The sequence below is a fragment of the Camelina sativa genome, chromosome 11 (assembly GCF_000633955.1).
Source record: "Camelina sativa cultivar DH55 chromosome 11, Cs, whole genome shotgun sequence".
Classification (NCBI taxonomy): Eukaryota; Viridiplantae; Streptophyta; class Magnoliopsida; order Brassicales; family Brassicaceae; genus Camelina; species Camelina sativa.
In genome coordinates, this window is record NC_025695.1 from 17,966,023 (window position 1) to 17,982,610 (window position 16,588).

The 16,588-nt window shown below is 41.2% G+C and overlaps 2 protein-coding genes across 2 annotated transcripts; both read right to left on the minus strand.

The window, feature by feature from the left end:
- LOC104723708 (EPIDERMAL PATTERNING FACTOR-like protein 4) lies at positions 616–1,572 on the minus strand. Its single transcript, XM_010442102.2, has 2 exons — positions 1,225–1,572; positions 616–1,031 (listed from the first exon to the last, which is right to left on the minus strand). Exons 1-2 carry the CDS (start codon positions 1,454–1,456, stop codon positions 796–798), a joined length of 468 nt encoding a protein of 155 aa, XP_010440404.1. The 5' UTR covers positions 1,457–1,572; the 3' UTR covers positions 616–795.
- On the minus strand, positions 2,810–3,766 carry LOC104723709 (EPIDERMAL PATTERNING FACTOR-like protein 4). Its single transcript, XM_010442103.2, has 2 exons — positions 3,419–3,766; positions 2,810–3,225 (listed from the first exon to the last, which is right to left on the minus strand). Exons 1-2 carry the CDS (start codon positions 3,648–3,650, stop codon positions 2,990–2,992), a joined length of 468 nt encoding a protein of 155 aa, XP_010440405.1. The 5' UTR covers positions 3,651–3,766; the 3' UTR covers positions 2,810–2,989.

A 16,588-nucleotide genomic window follows, 5' to 3' on the forward strand; every position in this document is an offset into this window, starting at 1 on the left:
TGTGATTGGTTTACTTTACCATTTCTATATATTCCACATTTTTCATTTTTAATTTTACCCTTCAAAATATTTATTCAAATTACAATTTTTGTAAAAAGTGATTTTCGCTAGATATTCATTGTATATGTATCAAAAAAATACAACTATTAAAAAAACATCACTAATATAGTAGGGGTAAACCATTTTGATTTTTTTATATAATTATTAACAAATATCATATTTTGTTAGTATTTTCAATTAGGATATTCAGTTTTTTTTTCGTTCACATATTAGAATATTCAGCTGTTTCACTAATTATATGTCTAAAACCTTTGTCATGCTACTGGTTACAAAAAATTTGTTATATATGTGTATGACATTTTTAATCTTCTCACAAGTTCTACACTACCTAAATTACAATCTAAGCTATTAAGAATTGTTTCAAACTAATTTTTTTTTACAAAGAGAAGATAAGAAACACCACCTAAATTAGAGACATCTGCAATGCTAATTGGTTCAACAATGAAGCAAGTGTCATTAGAGTAAAAAAGGATGAGTACTCTCTCTCTGTCTCTTTCTCGGTAATATCACCCCCAACCCCAAAGTTTTTTGCTTTTTCCCAAAGTCCTCAATCTCTCCACATGACCAATTTTTTTTTAAAAAAAATATTAACATATAGTTTTTCATTACATAATTAATCAGACAAGCACAAGAAATGAGGAACTAAACAAAAATAAAATAAAAAGAATTAAAACGATGTTTTTTTTTTCTTGTTTCCTCCTTCTGAATTGTTTAATACTAATTGATCAAACTTAATTAGGGCATGAAAAGGTTGTTGCCACACTTGCACCGCCAAGCTTCAGGGTAATACTCCAAAGGCATGCTCAAACCGGGTTGAATCGGTACGTGAACCGGTTTACACGGCTGACATCTCTTACACTTCGCTCTACACGTCGGTGGTGATGAACCCGGACCTCCAAACCGCTTATTATCCCCAATGAACCCACCCGGTAAACCCGACCCGGGTCTCTGACGACCAATCCATCCACCATCTGGTTAATAAATTTAACAACCACCGAGTTAACTCGCTCACCATTTACACATCAAAAACATATAAACCATTGGACTAAATAAACAACATAGCTTTTTAAAATAAAATAAAATCAAACCAAAATTTCGTAAGAAATCTCTTTAAGAAAATCAAGAAAATCAAGAAATCATAATATTTTTTTATAGGGTTCTTACCAGCCGAGACTGAGAAGAGGTGGAGGAGAGCAAATGCGGCGAGTGCAGCTAAAAGAAAGCGACGACGGCGGCGACGGGAGGCGCCCATATTAGTCAGGAACCGGCGAGGATGCGCGCTCGTTAGCAGAGAGACAAGTGTTTGTGGTGAAACATTGTGTGTTTTACTTTTCTGTGTGCAAGAGAGATTTTTTTTGGGTTTATGTTTGTGAGTTTGGGGTTTGGGGTTATTCATTTTGGTCTTAAGTCAAAAAAGAAGCTTAGATAGAGAGAGTGTGTGAGAGACTGTGAACAGTAGAATAGACCCATGAGCTTTGGATTTGGAATCCAAATATTAAATTCAAACTGCTAACTCTTTTTTTTTTGTTTTCTTCTTTCTACTATTTGGTTGTAGTTTTCTCCTTTTATACTAGTAGTATATACATTTATCTTCCAATTACACTTTAGTGAGTGATCACTTAAGGGATGTTAACCCATTAAATAAATGAAACAAGAATATATATTCTGAAAAATGAAACAAAATACAAAGGTTCTTAAATTACTATTATGACATGTAAATTAATAGTTGANAATCATGATTTATGTTGATGAACTTATATAAAAAAAAATTACTACTATCATCAAAGAGCAATAATGAAAACTACATTAGCTGTCGAGGGACAAAACCTATGGGTCCAAACAAACATGCATAAGCAGACAAATAAAGTACCTTAGTAGTAGTAGTAGTATTTGTTTTGCAAAGAGGGATTTGCTTGAAAATAAGGGGGCAAATCACTGATTTTACTGATAACACTATATGGAAACACAACAAATTTAAACCATCATTACACAATTGTTTTTTGGCGGATTTTTTTTCAAATAATTCACCCAAGGTAGTTTCAAAAGATTTTAAAGGAAAAAAAATGATTAAGTGAACTGTCCAACAAATATTTCAACATTTTTTTTTTCATTTCTATATATTATTTTAATCTTTTGTGATTGGTTTACTTTACCATTTCTATATATTCCACATTTTTCATTTTTAATTTTACCCTTCAAAATATTTATTCAAATTACAATTTTTGTAAAAAGTGATTTTCGCTAGATATTCATTGTATATGTATCAAAAAAATACAACTATTAAAAAAACATCACTAATATAGTAGGGGTAAACCATTTTGATTTTTTTATATAATTATTAACAAATATCATATTTTGTTAGTATTTTCAATTAGGATATTCAGTTTTTTTTTCGTTCACATATTAGAATATTCAGCTGTTTCACTAATTATATGTCTAAAACCTTTGTCATGCTACTGGTTACAAAAAATTTGTTATATATGTGTATGACATTTTTAATCTTCTCACAAGTTCTACACTACCTAAATTACAATCTAAGCTATTAAGAATTGTTTCAAACTAATTTTTTTTTACAAAGAGAAGATAAGAAACACCACCTAAATTAGAGACATCTGCAATGCTAATTGGTTCAACAATGAAGCAAGTGTCATTAGAGTAAAAAAGGATGAGTACTCTCTCTCTGTCTCTTTCTCGGTAATATCACCCCCAACCCCAAAGTTTTTTGCTTTTTCCCAAAGTCCTCAATCTCTCCACATGACCAATTTTTTTTTAAAAAAAATATTAACATATAGTTTTTCATTACATAATTAATCAGACAAGCACAAGAAATGAGGAACTAAACAAAAATAAAATAAAAAGAATTAAAACGATGTTTTTTTTTTCTTGTTTCCTCCTTCTGAATTGTTTAATACTAATTGATCAAACTTAATTAGGGCATGAAAAGGTTGTTGCCACACTTGCACCGCCAAGCTTCAGGGTAATACTCCAAAGGCATGCTCAAACCGGGTTGAATCGGTACGTGAACCGGTTTACACGGCTGACATCTCTTACACTTCGCTCTACACGTCGGTGGTGATGAACCCGGACCTCCAAACCGCTTATTATCCCCAATGAACCCACCCGGTAAACCCGACCCGGGTCTCTGACGACCAATCCATCCACCATCTGGTTAATAAATTTAACAACCACCGAGTTAACTCGCTCACCATTTACACATCAAAAACATATAAACCATTGGACTAAATAAACAACATAGCTTTTTAAAATAAAATAAAATCAAACCAAAATTTCGTAAGAAATCTCTTTAAGAAAATCAAGAAAATCAAGAAATCATAATATTTTTTTATAGGGTTCTTACCAGCCGAGACTGAGAAGAGGTGGAGGAGAGCAAATGCGGCGAGTGCAGCTAAAAGAAAGCGACGACGGCGGCGACGGGAGGCGCCCATATTAGTCAGGAACCGGCGAGGATGCGCGCTCGTTAGCAGAGAGACAAGTGTTTGTGGTGAAACATTGTGTGTTTTACTTTTCTGTGTGCAAGAGAGATTTTTTTTGGGTTTATGTTTGTGAGTTTGGGGTTTGGGGTTATTCATTTTGGTCTTAAGTCAAAAAAGAAGCTTAGATAGAGAGAGTGTGTGAGAGACTGTGAACAGTAGAATAGACCCATGAGCTTTGGATTTGGAATCCAAATATTAAATTCAAACTGCTAACTCTTTTTTTTTTGTTTTCTTCTTTCTACTATTTGGTTGTAGTTTTCTCCTTTTATACTAGTAGTATATACATTTATCTTCCAATTACACTTTAGTGAGTGATCACTTAAGGGATGTTAACCCATTAAATAAATGAAACAAGAATATATATTCTGAAAAATGAAACAAAATACAAAGGTTCTTAAATTACTATTATGACATGTAAATTAATAGTTGAGCTACTAAATGAGTGGGAGCTCACACAAACTGTAGGCAAAGTAAATAGGTTGGGCTTTATGGAAATTTCTGGTCAGGTTTTCTTTTCATGTTTCTTTTTTATTTCTGTAACCTTTTTGATGTTTCTTTTTCTTTTTAGGTTTCAGTCCTACATTTTTTATAATTATTTTATTTTTTATATACTTTTGATATATATGTATATCTCTTGTTTCTTTTTCTTTAGTTTCAGCTTTTGAATAAACGTCCCAATATATATATATATATACATAATTTGTGTCACGTTTCTCCTATTTGTTTTGTCATATCGTGTATTATATATGATCACTTGACTCTTCTAGCATGATCGCATCCGGAATTACGTAGAACATGCACACGAATCCGGATTATATATGATCATTTTTCATTTATATACAATATAAATAAATTCGGAGTGGAAATTATCTTTAAAATCTTTACAAGATCTATCATATATTATACTACTATAGGATGTAGGATCTACTAAGTACTTGTTTTGTTAGGATTCATTAACCAACACTCTTGTAACACCTTCGAACCATCATAAGACTAACAACAAATCCGAAGCATGCGCATCACGTGTGATTCTCGTAGACGATCCGACCGACTATGGTTACATGTAACTATGTAAGACAAAATTACAATCTTGAATAATCTATATAAAAATAGGATTCAATTAATCTATTTGTTGTCAACAATTTGGGTTCAGACAAATATAAGCAACAAAATCCATCATTAAAGTGTTTCACTTTACTACCCTCTTCCGTTGTCACTCTAGGCGACGGAAGCTAACCCCTACCCCTCTTTCAGGCCCTCTCCTCTTCATGGGGAAGAGAAAAAATCCCAAAAAAGAAAACCTCCGGAATGGACTTCCCCAAAGTTTCAAAAATCCTCGACCTCATTGATATGTTACGGTTTTGACTCACTTTGACCCCGTTTATTTGATAGTTTTGTAGTTGTTTGAGTCATTTTCAGGTTATAATACGAGGCTAGAAAGCTAAAAGCAAGGATTGGAACAGCAGGAGCAATCAGAGCAGAAAGGAGTTGAATTGGAGCAGAAAAGCTGATTTTAGACCCAGGAGCACATGCTCCCGATTTCCGAGCACATGCTCCCAACTCTACGGTTTCATGACGACACGTGGCAAGCATCTAGGCGCCGATTCCCTGCCTAATTCCCCTTATTTTAGGCGATCCTTTGTGAGAGAAAGAGGGCTGAGATCGCTTTTTAATAGGGAGATTTGAATTTGGAATCTTTCCTTATTTTTCTCTACTTGTATGCTATTTAACCTAGGGTTTTTAGGAGAGAGGGATATACCTTTTTCTTTTGTTTTTGAGCGACGTTTTTGTGAGAGGGAGAAGAGCGGCTACCTTGTGAAGCATTCTCTGAACCCTTTTTATTTTTATGTCATTGAATTTCTCATCTTTTGCTATGATTCATTTCTCTATGTCTGAGTAGTTTTCTTTGCTAGATTAGGGGTTTCAAAAGGGGTTTCATGGGTTAGCAACAGAACACAAATAGGGCTTTATATAATCGATTGTCTTCACTATTGTTAGACTTAATGCTTAGGTTGATTTGATCACCCAATCTATGATTCTAGGTTTATCTATTCATCAAAAGTGTAATAGGTTGCTAGAAAAGACATTAGTGGGCAAATTATCCTAGACCTGCGAAAGTTGATGTGTAGGTGATTTGTGAACTTATCATTCCTGTTCTTTAATGCTTGTCTGCGATTCTGGGCTCAAACGACAGTTTAGGGTTTATGGACCGCCGAGCATGTGCTCCGGATGTCTGAGCACGTGCTCCGCGTTTCTGCACAGAATCGATCAGATAGAGTTATTGATACCACGACAGTGGATCAGTTTATATTTATGTTTGAGTTCTAGACTGATACTTAATCTATGCCCTGAATAGTTGTTTAGTTGCTATCTCTGAAATTCCCGAGAATTACCCCTGATCTAGTGTTTTGCTTATTGCCTTTTTATACCGTTTTAATCGCGTTACTGTTACCAAACAAACCCAACTTTGAATTGTCTTAGCTTGAAATTGAACCAATAGAACCATAGAGTAAAACTTGGTCTTCGTGGGATTCGACCCCTAAGTACTACTTCTTTGCTGTGCACTTGCAGTAGGAAAATAGGGTTTAAAACTCTGTGTATCAAGTTTTTGGCGCCGTTGCCGGGGACCAAATTTTTACCTTTGGTTTTCGGCGAAATTACTAGACTAAGACCTTACTGATTTGTCTTTCTGCTTCTTCTTTGCGTGTGTTTCAGGTGCATGTCAAGAAGATCTACAAGAAGAAACAACACCGAAGAACTAGTTGCTTTGTCAGCCGCAGAGCTCTCTTTGGCAGAAAGAACAAACCGCAAGAACAGAAAGTTTCAATCCGTCAACATGGGTGACAACAGAAACAATGAGGATATGGCTGCCGAGTTGCAGCAACTTCGACAACAGTTGGGGCAGTTGCTCCGTGCTCAACACAAAAGAGCCGCGCCGCCGCAACCGTCCATTGGGGACAAGGACAACCCGCATGTGTCCTACACCAACCGAGCGGCGATTGTTCCTCCCACCATCCCGAACCAAGATTTTGAGATCAAGCCACAGATGATCTCTCTAGTGAAGCAGCACCTATTTCACGGTCTCCCAGCTGAGATTCCGATGGACCACATCGAGAATTTTGAGGAGATATGTAGCACCACTGGTTCAAATGGGATACCGCCAGGCTTTCTGAAGTGCAAGCTCTTTCCCTTCTCTCTTGCGGATAGAGCTTCACGTTGGCTGAAGTCATTGCCACCTGGGTCTCTGACATCATGGGAACAGTGTAGGTCTGCGTTTCTGGACCATTTCTACACCAAGGCTAAGACCGCTGCCCTGAGGAAACAAGATTTCATCGTTCCAACAGCACACTGGAGAAGCCTTCTGCTAGGCTTGGGAGAGGTACAAAGAGAGTGTCCGCACCATGGATTCAATGATGAACAGATTCTGGGCATTTTCTATGATGGAGTTAACTGGGACTACAGAAATGTTCTCAACTCGGCCAGCAATGGGGATTTTATGACGAAGTCTAAGGAAGGAGCATATCAGTTGATTGAGAACCTAGCTGCAAGCTCCAGCAACAAGGCTCCTGAGTATGACAGGTCCATGAAGGTCAACAGTGTCGATACGCAAAAGATTGACGAGTTGACAGCCAAGGTGAACCTTCTTCTGAAGGGGAGCCAGAAAACTGTCCATTTTGTCGATGAGACCGGAGACATGCCGCTAGCTCAGGAGATTTGTGATGGAGAGGATGAAACGATGGAGGTTAATTATGTGAGTGGGCAAGGTTTTGTGCAGAACAGGGGTTTCAACCCGAACTACAGAAGCCATCCGAATTTGTCCTATAGAAGCACCAACGTGGAGAATCCTCAGGATCAGGTGTATCCGCAGCAAGGAGCTCAGAATCAGATGGGTTATCAGAAAACCTTCTCAAACAACTTCCAAGGCAAACAGTTTGTGCCCACTCAAAACCGTTTCCAAGGGGGGAACCAGCAGGCATATACAAGCGCTCAGCAAGCACCGCCTTTCACCAACCAGCAGTTGGGATCTTCACCTGCTAGCAGCTCTCAGGATGAGCTGAAAAACATGATGCAACAACTCTTGGTGAATCAACAAAAAGCTTCAGTGGAAATCAACGCTAAGGTCGATACCATGTACAATGACCTTAATGGGAAGTATGAGGCAGTAATGTCACATGTGAAGAAGCTTGATGTTCAGGTTGCACAGACTGCTGAAGCCGTGAAAAGAACTCCTGGGACTCTGCCCGGAAAAGGGGAAGCAAACCCGCGGAACGAGTATGTCAATGCGATTGAGCTAAGGGGAGGAAAGAAGTTACCCCCTAGAGAAGCACCATCCGCTAGGCTTGACAAGGGCAAGGGTATTGCTGAAGAATACCTTCCTCAACATGCTGCTGAGACTCCACCGTTGAGTCAAAAAGAAGCCGAAGCATCCGGCGAGCATGTGCTCCCACCCAGCGAGCACGTGCTCCCGACTCCCGATCAGACCGTTCCTACTGAGGTACCTCCTGCACGCGTGTACACCCCTAGGGTTCCTTACCCTGTTCCTCCTAAGAAATCTCGCAAGGATTTGGAGGATGCAAAGTGCAAGGAGATGTTGAGAGAATTGACGGTAAAACTACCCCTAGCTGATGCTGTTCAGATGATACCTGCTTTGAAGAGATATGTGAAAGGGTTAGTTTCTGGGAGAGTGTCAGAGGAAGAGAACGTGATGATGGTTTCAAGAGAGTGCAGTGCTGTGCTGCAAAACAAAGTGCTAAAGAAGAGAGATGATCCAGGGCGATTTGTCTTATCCGTGAGAATCGGTAAAACGATTTTTGCAAACTCCCTCTGTGATCTAGGTTCCAGTGTGAACCTTATGCCATATTCAGTGGCTAAAAGGCTGGGATACACGAAGTTCAAGTCTACACGGATTTCGTTAGTATTCGCGGATAGATCCACCAAGCGCCCCATAGGAGTGTTGGAGGATTTACATGTCCAGATAGGGGACACGCTTATACCAGCAGACTTTGTGGTTCTGGAACTTGAAGAAGAACCACGTGACCCCCTGATCTTAGGTAGATCATTCTTATGCACAGCTGGTGCGATTATAGATGTGCAAGGGGGAGCGATCGATCTCCAGCTGGGGGATATGATTGCAAGGTTTGAGATGAATAAGCTGCTCAAGAAACCTATGATAGATGGTCAGACTTTTGTGGTTGATGATGGTTCAGAGGTTGCACATGAGGTCACCGATGAAGTTCTCACTCTCGACCCGTTGGAGGTTGCCTTGACAAAGGCAGAGGGTAAGTATGGATTCTTGAATGAGGAAGCTGATGGTTTTACACGCATTTTGGATGCAGGTACACGGTTCCAACATTTGGTAGCTTACGCCAGCCTAGACGATGAGAACCAATCAGGGGAGGAATCCACCGAGGGAGCACCTGCTCCGGATTCCGGAGCACATGCTCCGGTAAAGTCAGCGGATGGTCCTTGGAGCGAGTTAAGAGCTCTAAAAGTAGAGCTAAAACCACTTCCAGCTGAGCTGAGGTACGCGTTCCTAGGTCCTAACTCTACATACCCGTGATAGTGAACTTTGAACTAAACAATGTAGAGACCGCTTTGCTCCTTTGTGAACTTAGGAAGTATAGAAATGCTCTAGGGTATTCACTAGATGACATCCCAGGAATCTCACCAGAACTTTGCATGCATAGGATACATCTAGAAGATGAATCAATGACTTCGGTAGAACATCAGAGGAGGTTGAACCCGAATCTAAAGGATGTTGTTAAGAAAGAGATAATGAAACTTCTAGATGCGGGTGTAATTTATGCTATTTCTGATAGTTCCTGGATTAGTCCAGTTCATGTAGTCCCTAAGAAAGGTGGAATTACAGTGGTTAAGAATGATAAGGATGAGTTGATTCCTACTAGGACAGTTACGGGACATCGCATGTGCATAGACTATAGAAAACTTAATGCTGCGACCCGTAAGGATCATTTTCCTTTGCCGTTTATTGATCAAATGCTTGAGAGATTGGCTAACCATCCTTACTACTGTTTCTTAGATGGCTATTCAGGTTTCTTTCAGATCCCAATCCATCCCGACGATCAAGAGAAGACCACATTCACATGTCCTTACGGCACCTTTGCTTACCGCAGAATGCCGTTTGGCTTGTGCAATGCACCAGCGACCTTCCAACGATGCATGATGTCCATTTTCACTGACCTGATTGAGGATATAATGGAAGTTTTCATGGACGATTTCTCCGTCTATGGGAGCTCCTTTTCCGTTTGTTTGTCTAATTTGTGCAGGGTGTTGCAGCGGTGTGAAGACAAACATCTGGTGCTGAATTGGGAGAAATGCCACTTCATGGTCAGAGATGGGATAGTGCTGGGACACAAGATTTCTGAAAAGGGGATTGAGGTTGACAAAGCCAAGGTTGAGGTGATGATGAGTTTACAACCGCCTAATTCGGTAAAAGGGATCCGCAGTTTCCTTGGCCACGCCGGTTTCTACAGACGGTTCATTAAGGATTTCTCCAAGATAGCAAGACCACTTACCCAGCTGTTGTGTAAGGAAGTGAAGTTTGATTTCGATTCTGCTTGCTTGGAAGCGTTTCACACGATCAAGGGAGCCTTGGTTAGCGCTCCGATTGTACAACCGCCAGATTGGGACCTTCCCTTTGAGGTCATGACTGATGCGAGTGACTATGCCGTGGGAGCAGTTCTGGGACAGAGAAAAGACAAGAAGCTGCACGTGATATACTATGCCAGCCGCACCTTGGATGAGGCTCAGTGCAAGTACGCTACAACCGAGAAAGAACTTTTAGCGGTTGTGTTTGCTTTTGAGAAGTTCCGATCATACCTTGTTGGTTCCAAAGTGGTTGTTCACACTGATCATGCAGCATTGAGGTATCTACTGACCAAGAAGGATGCAAAACCAAGGCTACTCCGTTGGATTTTGTTGCTTCAAGAGTTTGACTTGGAGATTAAAGACAAGAAGGGTATTGAGAACGGAGTTGCAGATCACTTGTCAAGAATGAGGATAGAAGAAGAGCTACCCTTGGATGATAGCCTTCCTGAAGAACATGTTTACTCGATCGGCATCTTTGATCCCGCCGAGCACATGCTCCGCCTGGGAGCACATGCTCCGAAAACCCCGTGCAAGGCAATCGATACCAACAAACAGCCGAGTTTTCCTTGGTTTGGAGAGTATGCAAACTACCTAGCAGCAGAGAAAGAACCTACTGAGTTTGTGGGGAACAAGAAGAAGAAGTTCCTAAAAGACATAAGGCGGTATTTTTGGGATGAGCCTTACCTCTATAGGCATTGCTCGGATGGTGTTTTCAGGAGGTGTGTGACTGAGGAGGAGGTTCCTGGAGTCTTGTTTCATTGCCATAGCTCACCCTATGCTGGACACTTTGCTACTTTCAAAACCGTGTCCAAAGCTCTTCAAGCGGGTTATTGGTGGCCTACCATGTTCAGAGATGCGCAGCGGTTCGTGTCTACTTGCGACACATGTCAGAGACAAGGGAACATCAGCAGGAGGAATGAAATGCCTCAGAATTTCATCTTGGAGGTTGAGGTATTTGATGTTTGGGGAATTGACTTCATGGGACCTTTCCCGAACTCATTCGGCAATGAGTACATATTGGTGGCTGTCGATTACGTGTCCAAGTGGGTAGAAGCTTTGGCCAGCCCCAATAATGATGCAAAGACCGTGCTCAAGATGTTCAAGTCGGTTATTTTCCCACGGTTTGGTGTCCCACGGGTAGTCATTAGCGATGGTGGATCGCATTTCATTAACAAGGTCTTTGAGAGTCTTCTCAAGAAGAATGGAGTGAGGCACAAGGTCGCCACCCCCTACCACCCACAAACAAGCGGCCAAGTTGAGATCTCTAACCGGGAGATTAAGAGCATTTTGCAAAAAACAGTGAACACAACAAGGAAGGATTGGTCTCAGAAGCTAGATGAGGCTCTATGGGCTTATAGAACCGCCTACAAAACACCCCTGGGGACTACACCGTTTCACTTGGTGTATGGTAAGGCGTGTCACCTTCCTGTTGAGCTAGAGTACAAGGCTGCTTGGGCAGTGAAAATGCTGAACTTTGACACTAAGAGCGCCCATGAAAGGAGGAAGATGCAACTGCATGAGCTAGAGGAGATTAGGCACCTCGCCTATGAAAACTCAAAACTCTACAAGGAGCGTACCAAAGCCTACCATGACAAGCGGATCCTCACTAGGACCTTTGCTCCTAATGATCAAGTCTTGTTGTTCAACTCTAGGCTGAAACTGTTTCCCGGAAAGCTAAGATCACGATGGTCCGGACCCTTCACCATCAAGGAGATTAGACCATATGGGGCTGTTGTGTTGCTGGACACAAAAGGAAGAGAATTTGTGGTGAATGGACAGAGGCTGAAACCATATCTTGCCGCCTCTGAGCACGCAAGGGGTGAAACTTTCGCCCTAGGCGACCCTCCTACTGCCTAAGGACTTAGGAGTCAAGCTAACGACTTAAAACAAGCGCTGGGTGGGAGGCAACCCACTAGGTATTGCTGAGTTTTTCTTTTTCTTTTTAGGATTTGTTTCTTCTCTTTTCGGTTTCAGGAATGTTGGAAGAAGATGCGGAGCACATGCTCGCAGGACGCGAGCAACCCGATACACATGCTCGGCGAACTGAGAACAAAAGAAAAAAGAGAGGAGCGATTGGGCCAGGTAAGTTCAATGCAATTCTTTGGCTCATGCCCACCAAGCCCACTAGCCTACCAACTCGCAAAACCCTCCTCTCTTCTTCTTCTCCTTCTTCTTCTTGTCTAGGTCTCTCTTTGGCTTATTTTCACACCGGAGACGGTGTGAAGTAAGTCCGGGGGAGGGTCACCTATGACATTTGTTTTCTTTATTTTTCTTTTTATTGAGTCAGTTTGTCATGTGAGTCGAACCAAAACTTGTGGGAATTAGGACCGAAATCTGTGATGTTTTTAACCATTTGTGAGTTTGACCGTTTTTCCTAGTGACCATTGTTGCAGAACTAAGAGTACAAAGACGAGCTAATACCTCTTCACATTCGGACCCTTCTCCTGGCCAGAAAAGCTTCATCCCATTAAGGTTTCACCGGAAAGACTTAGACTCTACTTTATTGGAACCTAACCGGATTTAAATTCTTCTCGTTTTGGGCATTAGGATAAGGAACGTGTCACATATTGAGGACTTCTTATTCATTTTGCCAATCTTGATGATCCTGAATAGCTAGCTCATTTTAAGTTAGTACCCACCCCGAGCCTAACCTCCTTTCAAACCACTTGCACTTGTATTTTTGTTTTCTCATTCTGTGCAGCTATGTGCAAAACGGTCGGGGAGAGCAGGACTGACACAATCTCTAACTCGCTCTTGCTAGAGAACCAAAGAGGAAAGAGCCGGACGGGTAGAGCACGTGCTCCAATCCAGCGAGCACTTGCTCCGAAATTATATACATCCGAGTCCGCGAGTTGTTTTGAGCAGAGAGAGAGCCTAGGATACGGTCCACATGCTCCAGGGGCAATATCAGAAGAAGATCCCCCATCATCCTTCATTTCAATTTCTCATCAAAAAAATAATAAATAATAAATAAAAAAAAAGTTTAAGGATGATGGAAAGGGACCAGAGCTAGTGTTACACACCCCCGAGCATGCGTTGTAACCTGAGGAGAAAAGAGAGGCTGAGTTTGAGAAGATAAGAAGAGGAGAGTGATTAGAGGTTGTGGACATCAATGAGTCCACTCTCTCTTACCATTTTGTGCGATATCCTGCATCTCTTTCGAAGTAATGGTAACCCCTAAACACTCTATAGCTCCACCATTAAAACAGCCTTTTATCTACCAAGCCTCGATTTCACTAGCTTAATGCCCTTAATGAGAAGCTCACGCCAATTTTAATTGAATGTAAAGAGTCTTTGTCTGGAAAGTGATCTTTTTCTGGGTTTGATTGCCAATTATGGTTCTGGTTTTGGAGATGTTTGCTGGAGAAGTTTTTGGTGAGAATCGGTATAGCTTGTTCTAACACATGTGGTCTGCAGGTCATGGTCTACTCACGGTTTCTGAGATTTTTGCGAGTTCCCACCTTGGCTCTCTTGGCGCTTGGTTTGAGTTTGTTTGAGGACAAACAAAGATCTAAGTCCGGGGGAGTTGATATGTTACGGTTTTGACTCACTTTGACCCCGTTTATTTGATAGTTTTGTAGTTGTTTGAGTCCTTTTCAGGTTATAATAAGAGGCTAGGAAGCTAAAAGCAAGGATTGGAACAGCAGGAGCAATCGGAGCAGAAAGGAGTTGAATTGGAGCAGAAAAGCTGATTTTAGACCCAGGAGCACATGCTCCCGATTTCCGAGCACATGCTCCCAACTCTACGGTTTCATGACGACACGTGGCAAGCATCTAGGCGCCGATTCCCTGCCTAATTCCCCTTATTTTAGGCGATCCTTTGTGAGAGAAAGAGGGCTGAGATCGCTTTTTAATAGGGAGATTTGAATTTGGAATCTTTCCTTATTTTTCTCTACTTGTATGCTATTTAACCTAGGGTTTTTAGGAGAGATAATATACCTTTTCTTTTGGTTTTTTGAGCGACGCTTTTGTGAGAGGGAGAAGAGCGGCTACCTTGTGAAGCATTCTCTGAACCCTTTTTATTTTTATGTCATTGAATTTCTCATCTTTTGCTATGATTCATTTCTCTATGTCTGAGTAGTTTTCTTTGCTAGATTAGGGGTTTCAAAAGGGGTTTCATGGGTTAGCAACAGAACACAAATAGGGCTTTATATAATCGATTGTCTTCACTATTGTTAGACTTAATGCTTAGGTTGATTTGATCACCCAATCTATGATTCTAGGTTTATCTATTCATCAAAAGTGTAATAGGTTGCTAGAAAAGACATTAGTGGGCAAATTATCCTAGACCTGCGAAAGTTGATGTGTAGGTGATTTGTGAACTTATCATTCCTGTTCTTTAATGCTTGTCTGCGATTCTGGGCTCAAACGACAGTTTAGGGTTTATGGACCGCCGAGCATGTGCTCCGGATGTCTGAGCACGTGCTCCGCGTTTCCGCACAGAATCGATCAGATAGAGTTATTGATACCACGACAGTGGATCAGTTTATATTTATGTTTGAGTTCTAGACTGGTACTTAATCTATGCCCTGAATAGTTGTTTAGTTGCTATCTCTGAAATTCCCGAGAATTACCCCTGATCTAGTGTTTTGCTTATTGCCTTTTTATACCGTTTTAATCGCGTTACTGTTACCAAACAAACCCAACTTTGAATTGTCTTAGCTTGAAATTGAACCAATAGAACCATAGAGTAAAACTTGGTCTTCGTGGGATTCGACCCCTAAGTACTACTTCTTTGCTGTGCACTTGCAGTAGGAAAATAGGGTTTAAAACTCTGTGTATCACTCATCCCCATCAATCTCTCTCCAACCAGTTTTGATCGACCGCCAAATCCAGTCGTCCCCGTTGTCGGCTGACCGCACCTTTGAACAAAATGCCTTAGCTGTTGCGCCGTCTACAGTCTCAGCCATTACCCCTGCAGATCCAGTTTCCCTGAGTCCCAAGGTAAAACCTACACTTCGGACGGTGTATCAGGGGCGGACCCAGACTCTTCTGATGTCTCATCGAGTGAGCTTGGGAGCTCTGATCAATCTGACTGTCATGAAAACTACGATGATCTTGAGTTCACAAAGGTGATGTCACAACGGCAGCGCAAGCGTGAACGAGGTATTAGCCTCAACCACTAGTAAACCATATTAATGTGTGTAGATATCTTTTATTGGAATGTCTGAGGCTTTAATAAGCTATCCCATCGTACCGGATTTAAGAAATGGCTTCGAAGAAATAAGCCACTTTTTGGAAGTCTCATTGAGACTCACGTGCAGCAGCATAAGTGTGATAAGCTCATCACAAGTGTTTTGCCCGACTGGCTATACGAAGGCAACTATGCCTATTCGGACTTAGGAAAGATTTGGGTTCTTTGGCACCCTAGTGTCAAAGTTTTTGTTTTATCGAAATCTCTCCAAATGATTACTTGTGAGGTTCAGCTTCCTTCCGGGAATAACACCTTCGTAGTCTCTTTTGTCTATGCCTCAAACGATGAGGCTCAGCGGCTTCACCTTTGGAGCGAGATTCTCATCCTATCTACAATTCCAACTCTGGAAGGTAAACCATGGGCTGTTATGGGCGACTTCAACCAGACTCTAAGCCCATCAGACCACTCAAAATCAGACGGTTACTCCATCGACAGAGCGACCAAGGATTTCCGGGAGTGTATCCACAATGCTGTTCTGCATGATCTTACTTTTAGAGGTTGCACATATACTTGGTGGAATAGGAGGGAAGCAGATCCAATAGCTAAAAAGCTGGACAGGGCCTTGGTAAATGATCAATGGGCACTTTCATTCCCTCTATCCTTCTGTATCTTTGGAGAACCCGACTTCTCGGACCATGCTTGTGCTCACATAAACCTCTCGCTACCACGGCAGAGTCAAAAGAAAACCTTCAAGCTTTTAATTTTCCTCCTTCATGATCAGAGTTTCATCCACCTCATCTCCCAAAGCTGGTTCTCGTTTAACTTTGTTGGCTCCGACATGTTTCGAGTCTCAAAGAAGCTGGGAGGTCTAAAGAAGATCATCAAAGATTACAGTAGGTCAAACTACTCAGGTATTGAAAAAAGAGTTTCTGAGACCCATGAGGTAGTGATCAAAAGTCAAAATCGGATGCTCTCCTCTCCAACCCAGCAAAACGCCGAGGCTTTGCTAGATGACGAGAGGAAATGGCTTACGCTAGTCTAAGCAGAGCAAAGATTTTTCATGCAAAGATCAAGCATTACCTGGTTAACTCACGGCGATTGCAACTCTAGCTACTTCCACAAGATGGCAAATTCAAGGCGTGCTTCAAACCATATTCACTATCTTAAAAATGCAGCTGGGGAGAAGATGAATTCTTTCATAGGGATCCAAGACATTTGTGTGGATTACTTCTCGGACCTCTTGGGAAGCGAGATCTCTCCCTCTTTGTCAACACAAGAGGATATCACAACT